Source organism: Hipposideros armiger, unplaced genomic scaffold (assembly GCF_001890085.2).
Source record: "Hipposideros armiger isolate ML-2016 unplaced genomic scaffold, ASM189008v1 scaffold_129, whole genome shotgun sequence".
In the NCBI taxonomy this organism is placed as follows: Eukaryota; Metazoa; Chordata; class Mammalia; order Chiroptera; family Hipposideridae; genus Hipposideros; species Hipposideros armiger.
In genome coordinates, this window is record NW_017731479.1 from 3390286 (window position 1) to 3414583 (window position 24298).

A 24298-nucleotide genomic window follows, 5' to 3' on the forward strand; every position below is an offset into this window, starting at 1 on the left:
TCAGTCTGTGCTGGTCTAGGTGTCCTCACCAGAGGCATTCTTTCTGGCCAGCTTAAATACAGGCACATGTGCTACCAAGCCCTCCTGATCTCTTACTTCCTTCTTCATTGGATACCAGGAGAGTCCAGCCTTTCGTCTTAATGGGCCACCCCTGCTACTCCAGCCAAGCGCTGGCAGGTCAGTGGGCCACCCGGGCGTCTTCCCAGCGCCCTGCCTTCACACTTCAACTCGAGTCCCAGGGAAGAGTCTGGAAACACTAGCAGAGGGTGGGGAAGGTCCCCTTGCACAGTCCCAGGGCTTGGCAAGACACGCAGCCATGACGGACGGGCATGCCAAGATCCCCGCAGTTTTCCAGCAGCAGCGGCCCCTTTAGGATCTCAGCAAACCCTGACCCCTTACACCCTCCCCACTGCGCTTGGGCTCGGGGCGCAGCTCCCGGGTGGGGTGGGTCCCGGCTCGGAACACCCAGACCAGGGTCCTGCTCGCGCCCCTCCCGGGAACCCGGAGGCCCAGGGCTTACCGAGGACTGGCGGAGGGGTGGGCGGCTCCATCCGGGCGGAGGGAAGGGGGCGGAGGAACGAGAGGGCAGTGCGGAGGCGGCCCTTCCTGCCCACAACAGTTGCCATGGCTACCAGGGCCCAAGGGCAGCTCAAAGGCGTTCACGGATGCCCCCCCTCACCCCCCCCCCGGGGGAGTGGACTGCTGAAGGGCACTAAGCATAAAGAACACTCGGTACAAAGCGAAACTTCAACAACCTTTTATTACCAAACTCAAGTAGGGTTAACTCTAACCCCGCTGACAGCAAAACATCTCTTAACAGGATCTAGAATGGAGGTGCAGACCTAATAAAGATTGTCTCTTAAACAAAGAATTAAAAAAATACATATATACTTGCATCAACATTTAAGAGCAAAATTCTCCAATGTTGTAGAAAAAGATATCCCAAAGGGATGTCAGTCTATAAAAAACAGCATTTGGCTAACTATGCTGCCAACTCAGGGTACACCTAATAGAAAAGCATTTCCTCTTAAAAAAACAAAACACCGTTTTCCCCTCATGCCTAGAAACACCCCAAGAACAGCAGTTTAAACAAGGCCCAGCCCACTTCTCTTGGCCTATGCCTTAAGGTTTGCACCAAGGACTGTTCCTTAGGAATTTTCACCTCTACTTCAATCAGGAAATTGATCCCTAATTTCTGGAAACTTGCAGAAAACATCCACATTATTTCCTTCAAGGAGGGCCTGGGGGTTCTGTGAAGGATCAAAGAGGAAGTCAGTGGACCTGGCTGAGACCCAACACCAGACTGGGCAAAGGGGGACTTTCTACATAAAAACTCCCAACACCTTATAACCTAAGTCTAACCTACCAGGTAAAAAACGAGTAGCAGCTGGCTGTACCAAAAAGGTGCCTATCTCCCCCTTTAACCACAAAGGTAACAGAAGGGAGGAGCCTAAAATATTCGACCTCTTCTCCCTTTCAAGCCCTGTTGCAAAGGCAGCCTTGTGGTTGCAGGGCTAACTTTGCCTGTCTGGCTGGATAAACAAAGCTGCCACTCCTGGGCAGCCTGGCTCACGACTGCTTTAAAATCAACAGGGAGATTATTTTTTCAATTAGATTTTGTAACTGACAAATACTTTAATAGAAGCTTCTAAAAAGCTGCCTGGAGATCCTGCCCCAGTTCAGGGTCACAGATCCTTCCAGTTGATGGGCTCCTTGCCGGACTTCTGCAGCAGCTCGTTGGTTTTAGAGAAATGTCTGCAACCGAAGAACCCTCTGTACACAGACAGTGGGGAGGGATGCGCGGTCTGCAGCACGTGGTGGCGCTTCTGAAAGACAGCAAGAGAATGACCAAAAGGTGACACATCTGGACTGTATGGCTGTTGCACCTGAAGACAGCTGTGCTCTTCCCTTGGCCCTCTAAATTATCCCACTTTCCAAAGTGTATTATTTGCCGTCAGCAGTCATACTAGATCAGTGCATTCATTCATTTATAGAGCAACTACCTTTGTTAGGCTCTGAGGCTGCAGAGGACCTGGCATGTGGCACAGGCCCCCGAGAACATGAGCTGTGCTGAGCTTTGAAGGATGTTAGTCAGCCTCTGGGGAAGGCAAAGACCTCCACACTGAGGACAAAGGAAGCCAGGGAAGTGGGGCACAGGGAAGAAACCTGGGTGGTTCAGTCAGCCTGGAGTTGAGTCAAAAGAGGGGAGCTGTGGCCGAGGCAGAGCAGAGGTACACCCAAGACGCCTCGTCAGCCTAAGTCAAGGCCTTCCAGGGGGAAGGCATCTGACCGCTCCAGGCAAGATCAGAGGGACTGAACCAGGGCAAAGGTGGTCAGGTGGGATGGGTCTGACACAGGAAAGAGAATCAAGCCTAGGAATGACGAACAGGATATAAGTGGGGATGGGGAAAGGAGGTGGAGGGAAAGGTAGGGGTGTCATGCATGATATCCAATTTCTGGTTGGACAGCTGGGTAGACAGTGGTACTTTTTTAACCATTGGGTAATACAGAGGAGGAGCAAGTTTATAAGGGATGGACGAGGAAAGGACAATTGTTCTTGGACAATGTTGAATTTGATGTGCTTTGGGCCACCAATAAGGAGGCAGCTGGATATTTAGGTCTACTGCTCACGAAGACACTGGGTTGGATGCACTACTTGGTTTTAATGATCGAGCTACTTGAACTGTTTACTTTCAAACCAAACCATGCTTGACAATAAAGATGACAAATATACTAGGAGCTACCCAGACCATAAACCTCCCTAAGAGAGACTGAAATCACTCATGTGTACTTCTTACTTAACCTAGATAGCCAGATATTAGCAGTTAGTTCATTCATGCCAGATTTTATTCCTACTATTCCCTTCCTTAAAAAAATACCTGAGGGCCGGCCGAGTGGCGCGATGGTTAAGAACTCGCTTGGGATGCCAGAGGGCCCCGGTTCGGATCCCACATATGAGGGCCAGTGACACTGCCCTCTACAGCTAAGATGCTGAACAACAGCTCGACCTGGAGCTGGGCTGCCATGAGTCGCCGGCGACGGCGTGGGCTGCAGTCCTTGTGGCAGTGGATTGCCATGGGCTACCGTGTGTAGCCAGCAGCCAGCGTGAGCGGCCGGCAGCCGCAGTGAGCGGCCGTCCAGAAGCCGGCGACTGATCTGCCTCGCCAGAGAAGAGCGCAATGATGGTGCCAACTTGGGCCAGTGAAGCAACGTCCTCCACTAGACTGAAGAACAAAATGACAGCAACTTGTCTGTTCCCCTTTCCCTAATTCCCCAGCACTGTTCCCATCCCCCCAATAAAAATCTTTAAAAAAAAATACCTGAAAATATCTTGTTCACTCACACAGAAACTTTATAGGGAAAGAAGCCTTTTTTTTTTTTTTTTAAAGATTTTTATTGGGGAATTGGGGGGATGGGAACAGTGCTGGGGAATTGGGGGAAGGGGAACAGACAAGTTGCTGTTGTTTTGTTCTTCAGTCTAGTTGTGGAGGACATTGCTTCACTGGCCCAAGTTGGCACCATCATTGTGCTCTTCCCGGGCGAGGCAGATCAGTCGCCGGCTTCTGGACGGCCGCTCACTGCAGCTGCTGGCCGCTCACGCTGGCTGCTGGCTGCTCACGCTGGCTGCTGGCTACATACGGTAGCCCATGGCAACCCACTGCCACAGGGGCTGTAGCCTACGCCGTCGCCTGGCGACTCAAGGCAACCCAGCTTCAGGTTGAGCTGTTGTTCAGCATCTTAGCTGTAGAGGGCAGTGTCACTGGCCCTCATATGTGGGATCCGAACCGGGGCCCTCTGGCGTCCCAAGCCAGTTCTTAACCATCGCGCCACTCGGCCGGCCCGGGAAAGAAGCCTTTTAATCTTACACACTGCTATTTGCTTGTGCCAAAAAAAGTACACACATTTTAAGAAAGGAAAAAAAACTATTAAAATTGTAATATTCAATATATACCAATAACAAAAAATAACAAGTCATGTGTATACATTCTTTTGGCACTCCCAGTATACACAGACACACATATATGTATGCATTTAAAAAATACTGGAAGGAGATAGCAGAAACTAAAAGCCATTGCTTACTCAAGCCCAGGAGAAAACTGAACAGGTAGGACTTGGATGGGAGACTTTTCACTATACATCTTAATATCCTTTTTTATTTCTAATCATGTGAATCTATCTTTAAAAAATTACAGGGGTGGCTGGTTAGCTCAGGTGGTTAGAGCACAGCCTCATGGCACCAGGGTTGCTGGTTCGATTCCCACATGAGCCAAGTAGCTGCACCCTCCACAATCCAATAGATTGGGGATGACTATTTGACTTGGAGCTGATGGGTCCTGGAGGAACACACTGTTCCCCAATTAAAAACAAACAAAAAAACCCTAAATTACAAAATGAAACTCAATTTAAGAGAAAATTGGCATGTGAGTAAAGCCATTAAACTTGAACTCGATCACTGGTTTAGAATCCTAACACTCCCGTGAGAACTTCACAGGGCCCACAGCCACCCAGGAGGGCAGGCTGCGTAGAAAGCCCGAAGCTCTGGAGCAGGTCTAATCTCGGCTCCACCACTCATGTAACTTTGGGCAAGTGACTTCACCTCTCTGAGCCCCAGTACAAAATTGGGCCAGTGTACGCCTACCCTCATAGCCTTTTCCAAAGTAGTGAGATTCTGCATGAACAGTGCTTGACTTGGTACCTGACGCAGGGTAGAGGGTTGATGTATTTGCACATTTCTGACACACCAGAAACTACTGTTGGGTCACTTCAGTTCATCTCTTTACTTGCACTTGAAAGTGCTCACAATTTCTCCCCCACCCTTACTTCCTAAGTCTCTCAGTTGCCCAAGCTCAACACTTGTTCTTAACTCCTCTCCCATCCCAGATCTCCCCACTCCACTCTGCATTTCCCATGAAACCACCGTCATCTCCAGACTGTCAGTTATCCTGAAGAGACGTGATGGTGGCTCACCCGAGTGGCAGCAGTGGGAATGGGACATTTTTAGGAGGCATCTGACAGGATTCTGACGGACTACATTTAAGGGGATGAAGGAAAGGAGAAGATGGAGGAGGACTTCTGGTTGTCAAGCTCAGTAACCAGGTACGTAAGCGCTTCAGTAGGTATATGGAGAAGGAACAAGTTGGGGGAAAACGCATGATGAAAGAACTGTTTAGTGGTGTAGGGTATCGGCAATCAGGGCTCAGGTGCAATGATTATCAATCACCAATAGTATTTTTATGTGGGAAGTTAAATTTGTGATTAAGTGAGATACTTCATGTTTCTATATATAAACTTCTTGGAAGAAACTTACCTCATCTGTCAAGTATTGCATCAGTTGTTAAATGAATGGAGCTTGGGGACCAGTGTCCCTTTCTGTGTTTATGCCTGTATTACTAACTGTATTAAATCAGAAGTTGGCCAGTTGCTGTCCTAACATCATTAATCATTCCTATAATTTGTCTAAATTTTGTTCTACTTTCAATGAGAAACCCAACCATAATTTTTAACAGTCTTAAGGGAAAACAAGCTTCATTTTTATGATGTGGGTTTTCCAGGACCACATTGGAAGGATTCCTAGAATTTTTTCTAACCTGATTTAAACTGTTAAGAACAACATACCCTATCGATGGCACTACCCTTCTTCTGAGCATAAGAACCCCAGAGCAAGAAGACAAGGCCTTTTGAGTTCTGATTTAGCCAGGATACAACCGCATCGGTAAACTGCTCCCAACCTTTCTCCTTATGAGAATTGGCCTGATGTGCCCGGACTGTGAGGACAGCATTGAGTAGGAGAACACCTATGAACACACACCAAAGAAAAAGGTTAAAGGTAGGTGGAAATACATCAGCCTAACACCCAACAACAGGGGCTAAACACATGATGAAACCACTCTCATGATGGAATCCAGAACTGCCATCTGAAATTCGGTCATAGAGAAAGCATTACAACAGACTGCTGGGTATCTCTGGGCGAGATCAGAGGGCATTCAACTTTCACCTCTGCACTTTCAACGCCTTCCGAGTTCATGACAGTGAACATGAATTATATATCCCTCATCAGAAAGAATTGTTAAAAAATAACCTGAGTGATATTAAATAACCCCAGAAAATAACAAAAGGAAGTGTTTCACCAAAACAAAAATCTAACCACAAGAAACCAAAGAGTAAATATTCTTTCCTTATCCCGGTTATAGTTTGTTAAAAAAGAAAGAAAAAAGTCCGTAGATAGGTATTAAGACAAATATAACGCAACCTATGTTGAAATGACAAAAGTGAGGCCACCTTCTGATGCCAAAATTAGGTTAAGTGGATAAATGTAAAATACTAATAATGAGGAACACGCTTATCTATTTCAAATTACGATTAAAGCATGAAAGAAAACATTGGCTGCAGGATAAAACGGAGATACGTTTTTTGACTTATGTAAGTTTAGCTATTTTGTTAGAACTCTCTTGTTCTTCATTGATATCTTTTACAAACATAAGCAAGTGGACTGAAAACTGTTGAAATCTGCCTAAGACATAGCTGGTAGTGGTTGGTTTACCTTGCTTGGCCCACCCAGTTAAATCTCCGTGACCAGGATGAACAAAACCATCTATGTCTGTAGACAGCTCTTTATAAATGTTTTCCAAGCTGAAAGCAAACCGGAAAGAAAAAAACAGGATCTTAAGCACCATTCTGCAAGTTCAGTAACCCCCTACATGTGAATTACAACGTGTAAAGCAGCCCCTGGAGGACGATGCAACAAACCGTACTCATTCATGAGGAAAGACTACCATTCCTTTTGACAGGTAACCCTGCCAAAGACCTTCATTTTGATCTGTGCTTTGGTTTAAGGAACAGGACTTTGAAAGACCTAAGTAAATCAGCCCAGGAGTTACAGCCCCCTCCCAACTGATGCAGATTTTTGTCTCACAGGGGACTCTGGCAATGTCTGATGACATTTTTCATTGTTGTTTTATTAGAACTCTTTAGTTCTGGGGTGGCAGTGGTGCTGGCATCTAGTGGGTAGAGGCCAGGTGCTGCTAAACATTCTACAGTGCCCAGGACCAACCCTCTCCCCCACAAAGACCAAGATCCCCAAATAGGCATATCTATAATTTGCAAAGTACACATCTGAGTGTGAGTAATTGTGATTGGACCTGACCCATCCATAAAGCCATCTTACCTGGGTGGAGGTGGAACAGGTTTCTGAACACTAAAGCAGAGCCCATGAGCTTGATTGGGTCCATGATACGGATCTTGTCCTAGGATGACAACCTTTACCTGTGAATACCAGGTGGCAAGAAACTAAATATTGTAGTGCAGGCAGTTTAAATGAACACCTGGCTAACTATACACAGGGACATGGTGATAAGGGCAGCCCCTCTCCTGACCCAACTAGAAACCCAAGAAAGAAAGTAGGTACCCTGGCACCATTTCTTTTCATTACCCAATTATCATTCACTCAATCGCCGTGCCACACTGCCCCCTCCCTTCGGACACAGGTAGTTGAGAAACAAGTTGGGGTCAACTTTGCTTCCATCCCCTTCATTTTTCAAATGATGAAAGTAAAGACACCCTTGAAACAAGTACAACCATCCAGAAACAAAGTGGTTAGTCATCTCCTGGTCATCCATATCCCATCCCAATGCAACCATTTTTAATTACCTTTAGAATTGGAGTTATTGCACTCATTACATTTTTGTGTTTCTTACATCACACATTTTGGATCGTTCAATCACTGATGGGCATCAGCTTGTTCCCCAATTTTTTCCATTACAAAAAATAATGCAATACACATCCTAATACATATATACCTACATGCTATTGCTTTTATTTCTATGGACTATTTGTAATAGTGGAGTTCCGGGCCAAAAGATAAGTGTATTTTAAATTTTCAGACACATGCCAAATTGCTTTCCAATGAGTTGAAGGCATTAGAATTTACCACCAGCAGCAATATGAAGGTGCCTGTTCCCCTATATTCTCTAAGGAATGAAACCCGGAGAATGAGGTTTGGTCAAAGGGCAATGGGAGTAGGTGGCAAGATGCAATGAAAAGTAATTAGGTCTCTCTCAGGGACACTGTTTAAATAGTCCTTTTGATCTGGAGACCACCAACCTCTTCATTTTCATGCTTCTGCCCATGGTGCTCCTTAGAATCTTCCATAGCTGACATATACTTTATCCTTCCAAGTCCAGCTTTAGATGTTTCCATGATCAGAAAGCTTTTGTGGACCTCTCTGTTCCTACTGCTGGTGCTCACATTGTCCCCTGCGTATCTCCCTTCTGAAGCAACCTGTCCCAGCAGGGAAGCTTTCCAGTTCTGGTTCTGGATAAGGGATGGCCTTGGAGCAGCCAAATAACCTCCCAGACCCTCCATGGGCTCCTTTATAAAGAAGCCCTGGGCCATCTGATCCTCAGAAGTTTCATGCTCTCTTTTTTTATTCTTCCCTATTTATATTGATCATTGGTATTCAAAATAAAGCATACTATTCAAACAAGGCACAAAGCACTACTAACTTTAAAAGGACTTAGTTTTTAACTTCAAAAATAAGGACTTAAATTCAAAGTCCCTGCTCTAAACTGAAAATTGTGAAGCTTGCTAATAAGTATTAGGTGTAGCAGCCTTAGCAAGATGGTTTATTCACCTATTCCACTTCCATTTAGATATTTATTAAATCAAAGGATTCCTGCCCTCAGCTTGCAAATGAGGGAAAAGGACAATAAAGTGTAAAACCTCCAGTGTAAACAGATATTAACCATATTGGAGGGATTGAGAGGAAAACCAGATCACAAAGGTTGTGGGGAACAGGCTTCGTTGAGGTGCCATAGATGGATCGAGTTGGTTTTCAAAAGCCAGAAGTGAAGAGAGGGCTGCCACACTGTCCAACCCTGAAGCAGAAAAATGGGAGGTGGAGGCTGGCAAGTAGAACGTGGCCATATTCATGTTCAGCTTTCCTAGTTCTGACAGTAGGAAGCCACTGAAAAGCTTCTGAACAGGAGACTGACAGGACCAGAGCCACCAGACAACAGCCATTGTATACAATGAACCAAAGCCAAGGGATTTACTAACAGGATAGCAAAACTCTTCGGGCCAGGAGTTAAAAGTGTGAAAGCATCAACTATAAAAGACAGTGTGGTCAGACAAAAAATACTGGGCTACAAGTCAAGGTGGGGCCGACTATAACCAGGTGAGAAAGACTTAATTGCTTCATGCCTCAGTTTCCTTATCAACACAACAATAGCACCTAACACTGGCACGGGGTTGGTTTCAGGATTAAGCACACAGCCTCTGAACACACTTTTCTTTTTGCTGCATAAACACCACGTGGTAAAAGTTAAAAAAAATAAATATAGGTGAAAATAGAGCCTGCCAAGTCTCACAATTTCAGTATTTTATTTACTGAATTATGGACAATGTCTTAATTCCAGTGTCCCTAACTAAGAAATACTATTTGATTCCCATGCTTCTTTTCCCAAAATTCATTCACAACTTGTACTTACGTCTCTTATGTCACACATTTGGGTCCATGTGAAGACTTGATCTGGGGGTGGATAAACTGTGTAATGTCTTCTTTCTTCTGCAACAAATCCCATTAGCTGAAAGGGAAACCAGATTTAAAATCAGATTCTCACTGGGAAGCGTTAAGAATTCAATAAGAAAGCTAACTGAAGCATGATCTCGCTCTTTGTCATGTTTCATATCTAAATTCTTTTGAAGAACAACGAAAAGCAACAGTACTTGCACCCCACCAAAGTCGCTCCATCTCTTCAATGCCCTCCCCCTTTCTTTGGGCTGGGTCAAAGCTGATTGGCCTAGATGCTTTGATTGCCATCCATGCCGACCCCTCCCTCTCTCTTTTAAAGGCGGAACCAGGTTTCACACAGTCCAGTTTGTGGTTTTACTATGCCACCCTTTCCTGGAAAGCACACTAACTAAAAGGATTAAAAGAAGCCATGCGATCATCTTACAGTCTTTAAAAACTTTAATATACATGTGCGGAATTCAAAATGCTACGGTTTTCTTTTACCCCCTTTAGCGTGAAAAGGACATCGAAGGAGGGGAAATGGACCACAAAAGCAATATCCAATACACGTGGCCTTGGCCTGCAATCCTAAGACAAAGGGCCTGCAGCTTCCACGTTTACCTTGATAAAATACGGCTTCCCGAACTCTCCGCTGAGGTGCTTCTTCCAACTCTCACCGAAACCCACCGGCACATTGCGCGCCGCGAGTCTGAGCAGGGCGGCGGCCTTGTTCCTCTGGATGCGTACCAACTGCTCGGGGCTCAGCGGCGACGAGGACAGAATGCTGGGCTCCTCCTGCCCAGCGCGGGCCTTCTTGGGGGGGTTGGCCTGCGAGTGGTCCCCGCAGAGGCGGGTCAGGAGCTGCAGAGGGACTCTCCCAGGCGCCCACAGCTTGCGCCCCCAACCCAAAGGCCCATTGAAGAGGACACCCATTCGTGAGTTTCAGCCCCACCCGGGGGGCGGGTGCAAAACCGGACTCTGGGAACCCAGGCCTTAGCCCGATCCTGCACTAGGCAGGCCGATGGTCCAAATTTCGAGTTCGGTACTAAACCGAGGCGAGCAGAGGAGCGGTTTGATGGGAGGCCCTGCAAGCAGGTGCCCCTCCCCGCGGGATACGCCACACTCACGTCCCCACGTGGCCTTTTCGCGGCAAAAACCCTCCTCCCAGAGTCCCGCCCCCTCCTTCCTCTGATTGGATGACGGGCCGAAGAGACCGGCCCCCTCACTTGTGATAGGCGCCGTGGGTGCCCGAGGCTTTTCCCCATTGGCTGGCCCTTCAGCATGGCCGCCGATGGGACACCGTGGCGGCTGTTTTGAACGTGTGGACGCTGGTTTGAACACGGAGCCCCAGTTTACCCAGTCAGCGGTGCGTTTCTGCAACCCCTCCGTCGCGCGAGGCCCTCCGCCTTCCTCCCCCTCTCCTCCCCTGGTCTCCGACCCCACGAGAGGTCCCCGGCGCGTCTCACCGCGGCATCCCCGCTCTCCTCAGTGACCGCCGCCACGCCGGTCTCCGGGTCGGTCGGCTCAGGGCTGCGGGCACGTCGCTTCCTGGCGGGGCTCGATGAGAAGAAGGAATGGAGAGTCTTCTGGCCGATCATCCCGAAGCCGAGGAGGGCGCGAACGCGCGCCGCTTGAGGACGGGCGAGGTTCGCTCAGGCACTGGCGGTCCAAAATTGGCGCCAAGCTGCCCGCGCATGCTCCGACTGGGGGGCTGGGCGGGGGGCGGTGGAGGGCCTCATGCGCATGTGCGGGAGGGGCTGCCCGGGGCTGGGCTCACTCATTTTACATAGTCTTTCATTCATTGTATTCACACCCGTCATACCTCTCTGCCTTGGGGCAAGTCCCTCAGCTTCTCTGCTGAAAAAAGATAAAATTACCTGCCCCATAGAGTTGCTGTGGGAGTGAAATTAGCATTGAAATAGTATTTGTTCAGCTCTTAGATACTACATTATCTCCTCCAATTTTCACAACCTATTTCACTGGCAAAGCCAGGGCGGTGCAACATTGTGCCTAACCTGAAAGGTTTGGGGAAGAATTTGATTGAGGTCGCGAAGGGGAAACTCCAAACTAGTCATCCTCCCAAAGGCACCACCGCACCCCTCAATCCCAAAACACCTGAGATTCTTCTCCCTCCTCCCCTCCCCACATCCAAACCATCAACAGGTCTTCTTGGTTCTGTCTCCAAAATAAGGCCTGAATTCAGCGGCTGTTGTCCATCTTCCGGCTACCATCCCAGCTGGTCTCTTTCCTACCAAGTGATCCTTTTGAAATGTAAATTACATCATGATAATCCCCAGGTTAAAATCCTATAGTTTCCACATATGCTTAAAATAAAATCCCAGCTCCTTACCCTGCTGGCAAGGCTGCTTCCCTCTCTGAGGGACGCCCCTACTGGGGTGCCATGACTGAATCTGGGTCGCAGCATTCACTGGACTAAGCAGCTTGTCCCTCATGTGGCCTCTACATTGAGGCTTCACGTCTCAGCTCCGGACAATTCCTCTGAAAGGCTTTCTCTTCCTGCTCCCCTTTCTAGCCAGTCACAGCTTCTATACTATCTAAAGTTACCTTATTTACTCTTTCCTTGTTTATTTCTGTCTCCATCTCCAAAATGTAACCTGGATGATGGAAGGCAGGGACTTGATCTATATTGTTACTGTTGTGTCTTAATGCCTACTAGGACAAGGAGCGTATGGATAAGGAGAGAAGCTTATCATTTAAAATAATTTGCCCTTGAAAAAACAGTTGAGCAGTTTAGTATAAAGTGAAACATACACTTACCAGGTGCTCCTGGAATCCCACTCCGAGGTATTTACCCAAGTTAAATTTAAATCTATATTTACACAAAAGCGTCTGCAGGAATAGAATATAGTGAGTTTATTTGTAATTTCCCCAAACTGGAAACAACCCAAATGTCCCTCAACGGGTAAGTCAGTAAACAAATTGGGGCACTCCAACAGTGGATACTGTTGTGGCTGCTCACTCGCGGGTCGTGAAAGAACTCACAGTCAGCTAGAAATATACAAGGTTTATTAAAGTAAGAGAAGAGTCGGCTGAGCAGAGTCTGCTGGAAACTATTGCAAACTAGTGTGGAGTCTTTGTTTGGTCTCAAGTTTTATATTTTCCTGTAGTTGGGGGTGGGAGAAGGTACAGTAAAGCTGCTTATCATAACTTTTGCATACGTTATGTAGATTTAAGTTGGAGCCAGGAGAGAGCTAGTCCCATACAGATGCAAAACCTCTCTCAAGTCACAGGGCTAGCACTGGGCCTAGTAACAGAAGCATTAAAACTGCAGAGTAAATGTATAGGAAGCAGAATCTTTGAGAGGCATAGAAAAGAAAGCTTTCAAAAAGTCCCAAGCTAAATTACACTCATTAATTTGAATTATACCAGAGGTCCAAATCTCAAAAATAGAAGATTTAGTGCCACCATTACAATCCCCTATCTTAACAGATACTACTCAGCAGGAACTGATACTACTCAAAAGGAACTGATGCAAACAAGGATCCATCTTAAAAGCATTATGCTAAGTGAAAGAGGCCAGACGAAAGGCTATCTATTGTATGAGGTCATTTATAAGAAATTCTGGAAAAGAAAACTTTTCAGGGACAGAAAACACGAGTGGTTGGGGACTTGGGGGAAATTTTGTCGGGCGATAGAACTGTTCTGGATCTAGATTGTGGTGGTGGTCACACAACTGTGTACACTTAATCAAAACAAAACCCCTAACCTCACAGAGCTTTCATTCTCTGGGGGAAGGCAGAGTAAACAAAATTAGGAGCAGTAACAGACCCTGACATTTTTTTTGGAACACGGAAGCACTTCTCACGTGTCCTCTCCATTAATGCTCATGGTGCTCTCTTCTGGCTTAGGTTTTATAGTCCCCACTGTTCAGGTGAGGCAATTCAAGCCCAGAGACTCTAAATGACCCCTAGGAGCCGCAAAGCTAGAGTGGAGGAGGCAGAAATGGAAACCTCGCGTTGGTCGGCTGAACTCGTGCTCCTACCTGCGACAATATGCTGATGGCCCAGCTCCCTGTCAGGACGCCAGGTTAATCCCCTGACAGAGGTGACATGGAACAACAATCGGCAAACCACAGATGACCCTCAACAGTTGCAGAGCAAATGCACTAGTTACACTCAAACAGGGTAGTGCTTGCGACGCGCCCAGAAGGCCAACAGGTGGCGCCCAGAGCCCGCCCATTGCTCTGTTTTGCAGATTTGCCAGCATTTCCTTCCCAGCTTGCAGCTGAAATTACCCGGAAGTGCGGTCCGGGTACGTATCTTCTCTTTCCCGACAGCACTTTCTACAGTGTTTGCAGGATTCGGAGCTGCGCGGGGGTTGTCTGAGATTTTGAGGTGAACCCTCGCTACCCTCACCCTGCGCACATATTACAGTTCTTATTTTCTATCAAAATTCGGCGTGCGTGCGTGCGTATGATCACGTTTAACTGTTTTACATTTAGATTCAGAAACATCTATTTGAGAATTACTATATTTACCTATTTTAATACTAATGTGTGCCGGCCGGTCATGTATGGGTGAAAAGGAGATAGGTTGCTTTTCTGGGTGACTTTGGGCAAACCCTTTCCCTTCTCTGGGTGTCAGTTTTCCCATCTGTAAAGTAAAGGTTTGGACTGTATATTTTCCAAATTTACCTGTGGCCTGCGAATTGCAGGGGGTGGGGGTGTCTTTAAAAAGTCAGGTGCTTGGGGGTGGAGTGCAAGCATTTGGGTTTTTGCAAGCTAGTCAGGTGATTCTAATGCTTAGCCAGGGTGGGGAACCAAGGCTATCCCAAGGGACCCTTTCAGCTTTAATGTCCTCTACTTCCTTTTAGGACATGGTGTGAAGAGGAATGCTGCTGTGGGGGTCACTTTGCCACCAAGCAAATATTTACATCTGGGACAGACCCTGGGCAACCTCTCTGCCTAGCCACTGGCTCCCTTCACTTGCTTTGGGAAGACAGGATGGACAGATTCTTGGTGAAGGGGGTTCTAGGGGGCCTTTTGGGAAAGAGAGGGCAAGAGCAGACAGGAGGAGGTCCAGCAGAGCTGGGAGAAAATGAGGAAAGCATCAGGAAAAGGCCCAGGAGAGAAACCCCAAGGAATGGGGTTGATTTGGCAGGCCCCAGCTGGCAACGCATTCGAGCTGAGGGCCTGGACTGCGATTACACAGTCCTATTTGGCAAAGCTGAAGCAGACGAGATTTTACGAGAGCTGGAGCAAGAAGTGGAATATTTTACAGGTAAGCAGAGGACTGCAGGTTCTGTGCTGAAGGCTAGTTTGATAAAACTATGTGTAGAGACATCGGAACTCAGGAGCCATTAATTACTGATGAGTTCGTTAATTGATTCACCACATATTCTCTGGACCCCTGGGGGCCAAGACCCTAGTGAGAAACCGGATACTAATTTGAGAAAAGCAGGATTGCCTGCCCACCAGGAGCTGACAGATGACTTAAGTGAATCTCCACTTAGCTGTTTATGAGAATCATGTGAGAAAGCGAAAAAAGGGGGAAAAGATGCTGGGTTCTACCTGAGGCCAGTTGGATCAGAATATCTGGGGGTGCAGCCTGGGCATAAGTTCTTTTAAAAAGCTTCCAGGTGATTCTAACGTGCAGCCAGGGCTGAGAACCACCGGTCTAGTAGGAGAGACAGCGAATAACTAGGTAATTGTGCACCACGTTCTCAGCACCACCTGGAGGACTTTGGTGCTTGCTGGGACCTGCCCCGCCCGCAGTCTAGTGTCTGAATTTTCAGGTCATGCGAGTGCTGCTGGTCTGGGGCCCACACAGTGAGAACTGGTGTAAGGTGGCAGAGCACCTGGGAGCGTAGAAAAGCCCCCAGGAGACCCCAACCTACAGACTAAGCTGTGTTAGCCCCATCTTTCATGGGGCCCTACACCCTTAGTCCCCAATAGTTGGCAAGATCACCCTCGTGTGTAACCTAACTGCATCTTATTTGCATTTCAGCCTCTGTATTCTGCTCCTACTGGAGTTACGGCAATTTAGTTATGGTGTTTAAAAAAATTGGGCTAGGACCATGTTTCTCTAAGTGTAGGACGAGAGTCCCTGTTCTTACATGAATGTTTGGGGCAAACTACAATGACTTTGAGGAGGGGTCTTCGTCAGGGCATTAAATGTTATTCCTGTTTTACTTTCCTTTCAATCCTGAAGACTCAGGGAGCAAGTGTGCGGGGCACTCACCCGCCTGCTTTTCTGAACTGCCATGTTTTCACCTGCCCAGGTGCACTGGCCAGGGTGCAGGTGTTTGGGAAGTGGCACAGCGTACCAAGGAAGCAGGCGACATATGGCGATGCTGGGCTGACCTACACGTTTTCAGGCCTCACTCTGTCTCCAAAGCCCTGGATCCCAGTTCTAGAGCGAGTCCGGGATCGTGTTTCTTTGGTGACTGGACAGACCTTCAACTTTGTGCTCGTCAACAGGTGACACCCTACTTGCTTTTTTACTTTTTTTTTTTTTTTAAGGCCACTGCACTGAATTTTATCAATCTCCCACCTCTTCCAAAAGGAAGTTTAGGAAGTTTGGATGTCGTGGAGGAACAGCATGAGCAGTCCTCATGGGGCTCACGTCACAGTGGGAAGTGAGGTGACTCGCGGATGAACAATTGAACAAGATAGCTTCAGACGTTGCTGATTTGCCCAAGAATGGCTGGGAGGAAGGGGCCTGGGTTTAGGGGGAGGAAGGGACCTGAGTTTAGGGCGAGGCTGCTGAACAGCAGTACTACTGATGTTTGGGGCCAGATAATTCTGTGGCAGGGGCCATCCTGGGCACTGTAGGACAAGGGACAGCATCTCTGGCCTCCATCCGCTAGATTCCAGTAGCACCCCCATCCCCAGTCATAGCAACCAGAATGTCTCCAGACATCGCCTGGTCCCCTGGGGGGCAGAATCACCCTGGTAGTCAACTCTGGGTTTAGAGGATGGTGGTTACAGGAGGGCTCGTGGAGGCGGTGACATCTGAGCTGATAACTGAATGGTGCGGAGGAGAGACCATGAGCCACACAGCCATCTGGAGGAAGAGCAGAGGGATCTTGGAGTGTCTATCCCACCATTACCGCCTAAAAGTGCAGTGAGTGAGGGTATGGAAGGAGCTGAGGTAGGCAGGGGCCACACTGTGCAAGGAAGATGGATTTTATCCTAGGTGTAGGGAGAAACATTTTATGATAAAGGCTTACTATATATGAACCAGAACTAGAAGACACGTTTTTGGCCTCTGTTGGTGAGTTGAGATTTAAAGCAGGTCATCGAATAGGACTGGATAACAAAGTGAAAAGGCTGCAGGCTTGGCTCCCCTGTAGACCCAGGTAAGGCCCTGCAGCCCTTGCAGAAACCTGGCATGCTTGGAGCAGCATTTCACACTGAGAAAACGATGCAGTGTTGGCACATTCCAGGAGACGGCTATTCTATGAACTGTGCTTGCTTTCTCCCTGCAGGTATAAAGATGGGTGTGACCACATTGGTGAGCACCGAGATGACGAAAGAGAACTGGCTCCTGGGAGCCCCATCGCCTCCGTCTCCTTTGGGGCCTGCAGAGACTTCTTCTTCCGGCATAAGGATTCTCGAGGGAAAAACCCCTCCCGGAGGGTGGAGGCGGTCAGGCTGCCACTGGCCCACGGAAGTTTACTTATGATGAACCACCCGACCAACACTCATTGGTATCACAGTCTCCCTGTCCGCAAGAAGGTTTTGGCTCCACGGGTCAACCTGACATTTCGTAAAATTCTGCCTACTAAAAAGTAAAAATATTTTTCAAGTACTACTTTCATTTTCTCCTTTCCTCTCTACTTGAAGAGGGAGCTGGTATTTCCTTTACCAACAAGGAAAAAAAAGGTTTAACCCAACTGTAGGGTTTATTATATAACAATGCAGAATTCAGAAAGAGGATGTTTGTATCAAATAGGTAAATTATGAAAGAATACCAGTTGATTTTTTTTCTAACAAAATGATTCTTTTATTGCTATAATACACAGCAGATACAAAAGGTATCTTTAGCAAGTACATAAATCAGCAGTCATGGCATAAACTACTCGTTTAACTTAGGTTTTTGCAAAAAGAAGCTATTTTGTAAATAACTTAAAACTAGAAATAAGATTATTCTGCTACGTAATGCCTAATAATTTACAAAATGAGGAAGTCAGCTTTAAGTCAGGTAGGAGACTTCGCACATATATCATTCACATTTACAACCTTGGCTCAAACCCTGGCCTCTGACCAAGCATCTGCTTACGACGAAACATTCCAAGGATTAGCCCCTTTTGTGCCTGACATCTCTTTAATGGCAGATTTCAAAGAGCAGTGTGGCAGAGCAGCAGTTACTGAAAGCTACAACTTTGCAGGGCAGTTTAAGGTCACACACTTGGGCATTTGTTCCACCAGACTCAGGTAAAATGGGCATACTCGTTTCCACATCAAACCCAGGGTCTGCAATGGAGTCACGAAGGGACGGCAGCGATGAACACATCAGAGGCTTCAAACGGCTCTTCGCCCTGGCGTGCGTGGCCTGGAGAACCTTCACAGTATGTGTTATCGGTAGTGAGAGTTGATGAGTCCTCGGGGCACGCTGGGCCCGGCAGAATGGTGATCACCTGGGCCTCCTGTGCTTTTAGCTGATGCCAGCTCACCCCCACCAGAGACAGTATGGCTCTTAGTCTTACTTCAGGTGGTCTTTGGATCAGTCTGATTCCAGATCTTATCTCTGAAGAGTCTGTTTGAATTTGTTTTTTTTTTTTAATTAAAAAATCTGGCTAAAACATAGATACTCCTGTGTCATCAGATACCTTCGGCCCTGGGCTGCATTCAGACTTACCTGAAGAGCGAAGAGGATGCTCACTATAATCATTTTGTATTAGGCTACTGGAAACGAATACATTTGGAACATGGACCTTTAACCAAATGACAATACTAGGTGTCAGCTGTTATATGTTTAAAATTTAAACTTCTTTTCGTGGAAAGGGCAGGACTTTGATGATGATCAAAGCTAACCCTTCACTTTACAAATGAGGAAACAGGTCCAGAGAGACTGCAGCCCCACACTCAAGACCCTTCCTGCTGAATCCAGCTCTCAAAACAAGGCGGGGCGTGTCTTCTTAAGCAGTCCCTGGCCCCACCTGTAAACCTGAAGAGCTCTGCATGGACAATAAATAAACAGATGAGAATAATCGCCCGTTTAAAATGGATCTTTGTGTAAGAAAGGGTTTTTCACAGAGCAGAGGAATCACAGATTTGCACAGGTACTGCTCAATTCTGGTCATTCACACGGGCTTATAATTCACACGCTGTAACCACATCTCAGTCCAGTATACAAAAGATAAAAGCAACAAGAGTTTCACTTAGAATTGACAAAGCAGTGAAAGAATTTCCCCGAGGGGCAGATTTGGCAGATGAGCTTTTACTGTATATAAAGGATTGAAGGATTAGAAAAAGACATACAAAAGGGAAGGCGTGTGTTCTTTAGGCATCTTTTAACTGTTCTTTTGCTGTTCATTGAGAAACTTGGGAGGAAGAGGGCTTTTCAGAAATTGTTTCTATGACTTAGAGAATGTATGTCTTCCAGAATGGACGTGCTACAAAAGCAATCGAAAGTGAAAGGCACTTTTTCTTCTAAATTGTTGCCTTTAATAATTTCACTAGTTCTTGTCAACAATTTTATGGGCCTGCTTTATGAAAAATAAAAGATCTATGTTGAAACATCAGAGGATCAGGCAAAGTTAAGTCCCCTCTGAGAACACCTAACATATCAGAATATAAAAAAGGTGGCTTCCAGAGTCTGAGTTAATTACCTGTATCAGGTGAGTAAAAAGACACTCTAGACATAATGAGTGCTTTCCTGAAACGCCACCACCTTCCAGTGCAGACTAGCAGAGCTGTTCAGGGGGCCTGATTTGGTTTGAATGGGGGCCACTGGCTCCCAGCTGGAGCCTGCTCTCAGAACACACCAGGAGGCTGAAGGACTACAGTGGGGCTGACTGTGCACACGCGCGCGTACACACACGTGGTCTGATTTTGCCTTTTTCCCGGACAGTTTAGACAGTGCCATCAGCTCTGACTTTGGGGCCAGGTCAGAGTCATTCTTCAGACTTGTACTCCCGACTCTGGTGCTGCATCTTAGAAAGAACACGCTCGTAGAACAGCAGGTAAGCGCTGGAGGACAGGACCTCCTGTAGGCTAGCCTTGCGGACAGTGTCATCGGAAATCCACAGCCACTGGTTGCTGGTGGAAAGAGGGTTCTTGGCTGAAGGTGGGGACCGTCGGTAAGTCACGAAGTGTCCAGAGTGCATGTCTCCGTGGTGGACGACCACTGCCATCAGCCGGAAGAGGTACGTGGAAGAGCTGAATGGTAGGAACAAATGCCAGTGGTTTACAAATACAACAAAGAAGGCTTATAGGAAAAAAAAAAAAAAAAGGAAAATCCTAGATGGTCAACAATTTGGGACTGATACAATGGTACATCCATACAACTGGATAGTACACAACCATCAAAATACAGAAATACTGGGCCGGCCGAGGGGCATCATGGTTAAGAGCTGGCTTGGGACGCCAGAGGGCCCCGGTTCGGATCCCATATATGAGGGCCAGTGACACTGTCCTCCACAGCTAAGATGCTGAACAACAGCTCAACCTGGAGCTGGGCTGCCATGAGTCGCCGGCGACAGCGTAGACTGCAGCCCCTGCTGCAGTGGGTTGCCATGGGCTACCGTGTGTAGCCAGCAGCCAGCGTGAGTGGCCGGCAGCCGCTGTGAGCGGCCGTCCAGAAGCCGGCGACTGATCTGCCTCACCCGGGAAGAGCGCAATGATGGTGCCAACTTGGGCCAGTGAAGCANCGACTGATCTGCCTCACCCGGGAAGAGCGCAATGATGGTGCCAACTTGGGCCAGTGAAGCAACGTCCTCCACAACTAGACTGAAGAACAAAAAAACGACAGCAACTTGTCTGTTCCCCTTCCCCCAATTCTCCAGCGCTGTTCCCATCCCCCAATTCCCCAATTAAAAAAAAATCTTTAAAAAAAAAAATACAGAAATACTGGTAAGATGTCCTCTCTATGAGTGTATGCATATGTATACATATGCATAGTAGTATATGTATACACATGCACACACACACACACGACTTTATAAAGTGCAACACCTTAAAGATTTAACTGGTGATCTCTAGGTGGTATCCTAAGAAATTTAAATTTTTCTTCATGTTTTATTTCTACATACATATATGCACACATAAACATAACATACATATTTAAATGTTATATAGTTTTATAATTCTTATTTTTATTTTTATTAAGATTTTTATTGGGGAATTGGGCAGATGGGAACAGCGCTGGGGAATTGGGGAAGGGGAACAGACAAGTTGCTGTCTTTTTTTTTTTTTTTTTTTTGTCTTCAGTCTAGTTGTGGAGGACATTGCCCCACTGGCCCAAGTTGGCACCACCACCGCGCTCCTCCCAGGAGAGGCAGACCAGTCGCCGGCCTCTGGATGGCCGCTCACTGCGGCCGCTAGCCGCTCACGCTGGCTGCTGGCCACACACGGCAGCCCATGGCAACCCACTGCCACAGGGGCTGCAGGCCCACGCCGTCGCCGGTGACTCAGGGCAGCCCAGCTCCAGGTTGAGCTGTTGTTCAGCATCTCAGCTGCGGAGGGCAGTGTCACCGGCCCCCACATGTGGGATCCGAACCAGGGCCCTCTAGCGTCCCAAGCCAGTCCTCAACCATCGCGCCACTCGGCTGGCCCTATAATTCTTATTTTTAAAGTGATTTCCATATTAGACCAAAATAGGAAGTCGTATTAGTGAAGTTCCACCTTAAAAATGAAAGAAAAAAAAAATCTCTACACTGTCATTCATTTCTGTGAAAAGCTAATTTTGGAAACCAAGGGAAAGAGCAGCCTACAATGAATGAAGAAGTGCTTTGAAAGAGCAGCTCACCCGTAGTCAGGAGTAACTGGGAGAGAGAAGGGCATCGGGGCTGGCAGGGTGGGCAGCAAGGATGGGGAGCAGGCGCCATTCATAAACAGCTGGGTTTTGGGGCCCCCAGGCTGGTTCAGAACTGCAAGAGAAAAAGGCCCAAGGCAATTAAAACTGGCAGAGGCTTTGGGGAAACCAAACATGGTTTTGATGACCTTGAAATTTACCCAATAGTGCTATAATGAAAAAACATTTCTTTTTGTATTATGTTTATTCACAGGGTTTCCTCCCTTTCCGTCCCTGTTTTAATCTACACTAGGAAAAGTGTATCTAGCTCCTGGTCTGCTGTTCACTTTGACAGCTGTGTGAGTCTTTGAGATTCCTATCCCTGTCTGCTAAAGACGTGTCAGAGTTAAGCAGTAGCTGACTTACTGGCATTCTGACCTAAACCAAGGTTTCTCAACCTTGACACTATTGAATACATTCTGGACAGATCATTCTTTGTGGTGGGGGCTGTCCTGTGCACTGCACGATATTTAACAGCATCCCTGGCCTCTACCTACCAAATACCAATAACACCCCTCAGTGGTGACATCTAAAAATGTCACTAGCCATTGCCCAATGTCCTCTGGCAGTCGAAACTTCTTGCTGTGAGCCACTGATCTAAACTATTCCGTAATTGTCAGCTTCTAAGGAATACCAATATGTGACAGCATTAATAAATGTGTATGGGCGTAGATAAAATAATTAAGGAGAAATTGACATCTCTTTTCCTTTCAAGTGTCGTATGTGGGGGCCTTCAAGTACCAAGTAGTTCACGACTGTCTCTCGAACCATAGCCACCACGCTTCGAACATGAGCAGAGCTGCACTCCCACCCAGGAGTCCTTGATTTAAAACAGGCCAAGGACCGAGCCCTCTCCCCACCCCAACTGTCCCTGATGTCAATTTCCTGATCCTTTGAAAAAAGGGCAAAATACAGTCTCCCCACAAATGATGTCCTGCCAGGCCATGCAACTGTGGATGTACAGAAAGAATCAAAGTGGTAAGGGAGGCTAAGTGGGGAAAATGTGGGGTACAGGGAAGGTAGTCCTGACTGGACCGGGCGCAGCATACAGGTGGTGAGTTTCGAGCCCTTAAAATTGGCGGGTTTTCCTCACCCATAACTAAAGAACTCCACAGACGAGATAAGATTCCTACAAAAAATGGCCCAGTGCTACTTTCTAGTGCCAGTTCTCCCATCTGCTGTTTGCCCTTGGGCCAATCATTGAACCTCTTCAAGCCTGGGGGTAACAACAGTAGCTACCTTGCTTCCCTGGGACCCAGTCCAACAAGTCACCTCAAGTGAGGGCAGCAACGGAATTAGATAAGTCATTCAGGAAAGAAGAAATAGCAACCCAAATAAGACATTTCCTCCCCACATTTCCTGTTTAATGAGATGACTGTATTTGGGGGGGGGGGGGGACTGAAAGACAAAATTCACTGGAATGATGTGAGCCAGTATGGCTTAGTCAAAAGACCAGAAAGCAATCTTAAGCTTTTCTTCCTATATTTTTTCAACGGTGATAGTTTTTAAAATTATACATCTCATTACTATATAATTTTAACCTCTTTTAAGACATCTTCCCCCTCTTGCCCCAGTCCTGATCGTTTCAAGAATCTAAACAACCACTGGACAAGCCCTCATGGCAGAACGGCCCAGAAGCTGGTGATACCAAATTCCTTTTCTCTGTGCTGCAGACTCCCACTGCCTCAGCCCCTCGGGCACACACCTGATTTGGGGGCTGTCGGCCCATCCTGCAGTTCCAGCACAGGCCCCGCCTTCTCATTTAGTGTAGGGTTGTGTTGACCAGGTTTATGTCCAAGGAGGTGGTACTTGTAGATGTCCATCATCAGGAATTCATTAAACTGCACGTGCTCGTGCCGCTTCAGGGGCGTGCCGTGGCTGGACCAGCTCAGCCGCTGGAGGTGGATACACAAGCACTGAGGGAGCTGCGGGTGCGAGAGAAATCAGAAAGTCCCGAGTGTCAGAGCGGGCCGCAGGGAGTCCACGAAAGCACAGGCAACAAGGTGTGAGGTGTGGGCTCACCTTCCCGAGTTTTAACTGTTTAACGAAAGTGGTCCTCTGGTGTTCCACCTTTTCCCCATTCAACGTCCCTTTGCTTTCAATCTGAAATAGGAGAAACAGCTCTTTGCCAAAATTCTTTTTTTAATTTTTAAAATTTTTTTATTGGGGAATTGGGGGAGGGAACAGCATTGGGGAATTGGGGAAGGGGAACAGACAAGTTGCTGTCCTTTTGTTCTTCAGTCTAGTTGTGGAGGACGTCGCTTCACTGGCCCATGTTGGTATTGTGATCATTGCGCTCTTCCCGGCTGAGGCAGATCGGTTGCTGACTATTGGATGGCTGCTCATGGCTGCTCACGCCAGCTCACGCGAGCTGCCGGCCACTCACGTGGCTTCCGGCCGCTCATGGTAGCTTAAGGGAGCCCACTGCAGCCCCCCTGCAGCCTACGCCGTTGCCGGCGACTCACAGCAGCCTGACTCCAGATTGAGCTGTTGCTCACCATCTTAGCTGTAGAGGGCACAGTGTCACTGGCCCATGTGGGATCCGAACTGGCAGCCCTGCTGCTCAGAGCTCACGCTCCCAAGCCAACTCTTAACCAACGAGCCACTCAGCTGGCCCTCTTTGCTAAAATTCTTGACATAGGACATCTATGGAGAGCTGCCTGTCAAGGTGGGTGTTATACAATTGGCACTTGACTTCCACCTGCTGAAATGAACTCAGCTGCCCAGTTATTTGTGGGTTTTCACTGTTTTATTACTTAAGTCACAGCCACAGTGGAGGCAAGAGAAATAAAGGGGCTCTGACATTGGCATG

At 47.3% G+C, this 24298-nt stretch overlaps 3 protein-coding genes across 7 annotated transcripts in view; 1 reads left to right on the top strand and 2 right to left on the bottom strand.

Moving 5' to 3' along the window:
* Positions 1–751: 751 nt before the first annotated feature.
* Positions 752–11152, bottom strand: UNG (uracil DNA glycosylase). The gene is made up of 7 exons (XM_019649080.1): positions 10975–11152; positions 10130–10336; positions 9486–9581; positions 7166–7263; positions 6542–6630; positions 5617–5795; positions 752–1826 (listed from the first exon to the last, which is right to left on the bottom strand). The coding sequence occupies exons 1-7, from the start codon at positions 11104–11106 to the stop codon at positions 1686–1688; spliced, it is 942 nt and encodes a 313-aa protein (XP_019504625.1). The 5' UTR covers positions 11107–11152; the 3' UTR covers positions 752–1685.
* Positions 11153–13335: 2183 nt separating this feature from the next.
* ALKBH2 (alkB homolog 2, alpha-ketoglutarate dependent dioxygenase) lies at positions 13336–17280 on the top strand. Of its 4 annotated transcripts, none has more exons than XM_019649079.1 (4): positions 13336–13780; positions 14342–14748; positions 15749–15947; positions 16958–17280. In XM_019649079.1, exons 2-4 carry the CDS (start codon positions 14472–14474, stop codon positions 17262–17264), a joined length of 783 nt encoding a protein of 260 aa, XP_019504624.1. In that variant the 5' UTR covers positions 13336–13780; positions 14342–14471; the 3' UTR covers positions 17265–17280. The 4 variants fall into 4 exon arrangements, with proteins under 4 accessions (XP_019504624.1, XP_019504621.1, XP_019504622.1 ...); XM_019649076.1 differs by lacking the exon at positions 13336–13780 and adding an exon at positions 13795–13935; XM_019649077.1 differs by lacking the exon at positions 13336–13780 and adding an exon at positions 13795–13931.
* A 170-nt stretch (positions 17281–17450) lies between these two features.
* Positions 17451–24298, bottom strand: part of USP30 (ubiquitin specific peptidase 30) — a 28757-nt gene continuing 21909 nt past the window's right edge. Inside the window, exons 10-13 of one of the 2 annotated variants that reach the window (XM_019649075.1) lie at positions 23509–23589; positions 23192–23411; positions 21442–21562; positions 17451–19853 (exon numbers count right to left, since the gene is read on the bottom strand). In XM_019649075.1, coding sequence (XP_019504620.1) covers positions 19589–19853; positions 21442–21562; positions 23192–23411; positions 23509–23589 — 687 coding nt within the window. In that variant the 3' untranslated portion in view covers positions 17451–19588. The remainder of the gene's footprint in view (positions 19854–21441; positions 21563–23191; positions 23412–23508; positions 23590–24298) is intronic. The other variant, XM_019649074.1, reaches the window with a different exon arrangement.

Bases quoted from the DNA above. Each gene is read 5' to 3' on its own strand.
- UNG (XM_019649080.1), bottom strand. From the start codon at position 11,106: ATGATCGGCCAGAAGACTCTCCATTCCTTCTTCTCATCGAGCCCCGCC. The intron at 7,264-9,485 runs GTAAGTACAAGT...TGGTATTCACAG, and splicing joins AAATGTGTGACATAAGAGAC to GTAAAGGTTGTCATCCTAGG. The intron at 1,827-5,616 runs GTATGTTGTTCT...GCTGTCTTTCAG, and splicing joins AGGGTAGTGCCATCGATAGG to AAGCGCCACCACGTGCTGCA.
- ALKBH2 (XM_019649079.1), top strand. From the start codon at position 14,472: ATGGACAGATTCTTGGTGAAGGGGGTTCTAGGGGGCCTTTTGGGAAAG. The intron at 14,749-15,748 runs GTAAGCAGAGGA...TCACCTGCCCAG, and splicing joins AGAAGTGGAATATTTTACAG to GTGCACTGGCCAGGGTGCAG. The intron at 15,948-16,957 runs GTGACACCCTAC...TTCTCCCTGCAG, and splicing joins AACTTTGTGCTCGTCAACAG to GTATAAAGATGGGTGTGACC.